Source organism: Triticum dicoccoides, chromosome 2B (genome assembly GCF_002162155.2).
Source record: "Triticum dicoccoides isolate Atlit2015 ecotype Zavitan chromosome 2B, WEW_v2.0, whole genome shotgun sequence".
Classification (NCBI taxonomy): domain Eukaryota; kingdom Viridiplantae; phylum Streptophyta; class Magnoliopsida; order Poales; family Poaceae; genus Triticum; species Triticum dicoccoides.
In genome coordinates, this window is record NC_041383.1 from 809,696,164 (window position 1) to 809,700,073 (window position 3,910).

Genomic DNA, 3,910 nt, shown 5'->3' on the forward strand with positions numbered 1-3,910 from the left:
GGGGGAAGGAGGAGGAAGAGGGGAAAGAAAGGGGGGGGGGCGCCGCCCCCTTCTCCTTGTCCTATTCGGACTAGGGAGGGGAGGGGCGCAGCCCACCTCTTGCCTCCTCTCTTCTTCTCCCTTAGGGCCCATGAAGGCCCAATAACCCCCGGGAGGGTTCCGGTAACCCCCCGGTACTCCGATAAAATGCCGATTTCACCCGGAACACTTCCGATGTCCAAACATAGGCTCCCAATATATCAATCTTTATGTCTCGACCATTTCGAGAGTCCTCGTCATGTCCGTGATCACAATCGGGACTCCGAACAAACTTCGGTACATCAAAACTTATAAACTCATAATAAAACTGTCATCGTGACGTTAAGCGTGCGGACCCTACGGGTTCGACAACTATGTAGACATGACCTAGAACTATTGTCGGTCAATAACCAATAGCGGAACCTGGATGCCCATATTGGTTCCTACATATTCTACGAAGATCTTTATCGGTCAAACCGCATAACAACATACGTTGTTCCCTTTGTCATCGGTATGTTACTTGCCCGAGATTTGATCGTCGGTATCCAATACCTAGTTCAATCTCGTTACCGGCAAGTCTCTTTACTCATTACGTAATGCATCATCCCGTAACCAACTCATTGGTCACATTGCTTGCAAGGCTTATAGTGATGTGCATTACCGAGAGGGCCCAGAGATACCTCTCCGACAATCCGAGTGACAAAACCTAATCTCGAAATACGCCAACTCAACATGTACCTTCGGAGACACCTGTAGTACTCCTTATAATCACCTAGTTACGTTGTGACGTTTGGTAGTACCCAAAGTGTTCCTCCGGTAAACGGGAGTTGCATAATCTCATAGTTACAGGAACATGTATAAGTCATGAAGAAAGCAATAGCAATATACTAAATGATCAACTGCTAGGCTAACGGAATGGGTCATGTCAATCACATCATTCTCCTAATGATGTGATCCCGTTAATCAAATGACAACACATGTCTATGGTTAGGAAACATAACCATCTTTGACTAATGAGCTAGTCAAGTAGAGGCATACTAGTGACTATATGTATGTCTATGTATTCACACATGTATCATGTTTCCGGTTAATACAATTCTAGCATGAATAATAAACATTTATCATGATATGAGGAAATAAATAATAACTTTATTATTGCCTCTAGGGCATATTTCCTTCAGATGGATGGGTGCAGGCGGGCACATCAACCCGGCGATGACCTTCGGGCTGTTCCTGGCGAGGAAGCTGTCGCTGACCAGGGCGGTGTTCTACATCATCATCATGCAGTGCATGGGCGCCATTTGCGGCGCCGGCGTGGTGAAGGGGTTCCAGCAGGGCCTGTACATGGGCAACGGTGGCGGCGCCAACGTGGTGGCGCCCGGCTACACCAAGGGCTCCGGCCTCGGCGCCGAGATCATCGGCACCTTCGTCCTCGTCTACACCGTCTTCTCCGCCACCGACGCCAAGAGGAACGCCAGGGACTCTCACGTTCCGGTGAGTACCATCACCGCCGTTCTGTTCTTTCCCCCCGTCGACAGCAAGCAGTAAAGATGTTAAAATTTCCTTACTGTGCTTAGTTATTAATGATTACTTATTGTGTGTGGAACGTCGATAGATCCTCGCCCCGCTGCCAATCGGGTTCGCGGTGTTCCTGGTCCACCTGGCCACCATCCCCATCACCGGCACCAGCATCAACCCGGCGAGGAGCCTCGGCGCAGCCATCATCTACAACAGGGAGCACGCCTGGTCAGACCACGTGAGTGAACCAAAACCGAAACTGAAACCTAATAACACCCCTCCTTTCCTTTGTCTGAACTTGAAAGCATGGCACTTGCTTGTTTTCTGCGGCAGTAGTAACTGCAGGCATGTGGTAGCAGTAGCATTCAGAAGTAACTTAAAGTTGACGCAGACGCATAGCAACTCTCTTTGCAATCAAAAGACGCATAGCTACTCTCTATTGCACACCTAATTACCCGATGTGAAATTGGAAAGCTGATTAATCTGGTGAACCGATGTGACAGTAGCTGCAATAATTGAGCAGTTATAGCTGATGAGAGTACTGTATCATCTGTTGGTTATTCAAATATGGGAAGTCTACCCTGATCTCAAGGGAAATGCCGAGAGACTTGACTCGGCGTAGCACGCAACCGCTGCCTTCTGGTAGCAGGACAGTGACTTGAGTGTCCATATTAGATTATTACTCTGGGAAATTGTTTACTAGCATTGTTGTGCTTATAGTAGTAATAAGGGCTGACATGTCCATCAAATTTTCGCGTTTGCAGTGGATCTTCTGGGTCGGCCCCTTCATCGGCGCCGCGCTGGCCGCCGTCTACCACCAGGTGGTCATCAGAGCCATCCCGTTCAAGACCAAGTCCTAAGCTGCTGTTCTTCCTGCTGCTACAAAGAAAGATGCCGACCCGAAGAGCAAGCAAGCTGCGTTGTTCTTCCCATCAAATCGTGTTACCGTGGAATTCCAATTTGTCTTCCAAGTTTGATGTACTGCTAGTCTTGCTATGTATTCACCTGAACCGAGACTTGTATGTAATCTCATCAGTACTCAGTTGTTGTGTGCTGCACGTTGTTATGCAAATTGAGCCAACTTGTGTTGATGTGCCCCGACAACGACCAAGTGAACCCTCTCGACCGGACGTGAAGTGGATTCCTCCGACAGATTTAATTCAGGTGGGGGGTAACTGCAGGTTGAATCAAGGAAACGGCAGGGGGTTTTGTGCAAAACTGCCAGCGCTGACCGGCCCAGCCAATTGGCGAGCTCTGATTGGCCTGGGACTAAATCATCACATTGGATACAAGCTAGGGTATGGGTTGGTCTAGTTTTGCAACTTTGGGACTAGATCATCACATTGTGTGCAAGTTAGGGTACCTGGGATGCTATTACCTCACTAACAAATAATAATTCCGAGATATTCGGTCCGATTGATCCGGGCTAGGGAAAGGTGTGGGTGTGGGCACATGCACGGCATGCTTTCAACGTCATCCTACGAGACAAAAATAGTAGAAGTATTAGAGGGTGTTTGGATCACTAGAGACTAGTAGTAGTCACCTTTAGTCAGTAAACCTCCAAAACCCCTGACTAGTGGGTGACTAAAACTAGTTTAGTCCCTAGTCACCCCACCCCCAACTTTTACTGACTAGAGACTAGTAGTAGTCACCTTTAGTCAGTAAACCTCCAAACACCCCTGACTTTTACTGACTAAAGTCCCCCTCTCTCTCCTCTAATTGGTGTTGCACAAGGGACATTTAATACTGAGACATTTAATGCTGACTAGTAGTAGTCACCTTCCAAACAGGCCCTGACTAAAAACTTCTAGTCTGACTACTACTAGTCACATGACTAAAGAGTATCCAAACACCCTCTTACTAGTAGTATTTTTCTGGCGGGAACCGGGGACGAATTCATAACGCGTGGACCTCCTGACACGCTGCGCGATGTAGGCCACAGTGCTACTGTCTACCCCAGGTTGTACGTCGCTTTGTTTCGAGTGGTTTGGAGTGCGTTGGGCCCGTGCCGTGCCAGTCAAGTAGTCGTAGCAGTACGTGCGTGGTGTGGGGTAGCTAGCTTAGCTAGGTAGGTGGTCAGGAGAGGTCGACGAAAGGGACGGTCGAGACGAGACGGCGGAAAGCGGAGGCAGATCCACGTCTGTCCTCTGTCTGCGGACGCCGGGTCGATCAAATCGCTGTTTCTTTGCGCTGCAACAGCCACAGTGATTTCGTTGCCCTTTTCATGTGTGGAGATGCAGCGCTCTTGTCGTCCCTTGTGGTGTCTGGTCTGGAGTCTGGAGTCTGGACCAGCGAGCGAGTTGCCAGTGCGGATGTCGACATCTCCTCACCTTAGACTCACGGCGAACAATTAATTCCCTGGCAATATTATTCG

The 3,910-nt window shown here is 48.9% G+C and overlaps 1 protein-coding gene across 1 annotated transcript in view; it reads left to right on the forward strand.

Annotated features, from left to right (window-relative positions):
- LOC119366493 (aquaporin PIP1-3/PIP1-4-like) overlaps positions 1 to 2,453 on the forward strand; it is a 21,456-nt gene extending 19,003 nt beyond the window's left edge. The window contains exons 2-4 of the mRNA XM_037632238.1: positions 1,214 to 1,512; positions 1,634 to 1,774; positions 2,301 to 2,453. Of these exons, the coding sequence (XP_037488135.1) occupies positions 1,214 to 1,512; positions 1,634 to 1,774; positions 2,301 to 2,396 (536 nt within the window). The 3' untranslated portion in view covers positions 2,397 to 2,453. The remainder of the gene's footprint in view (positions 1 to 1,213; positions 1,513 to 1,633; positions 1,775 to 2,300) is intronic.
- Positions 2,454 to 3,910: the final 1,457 nt, after the last annotated feature.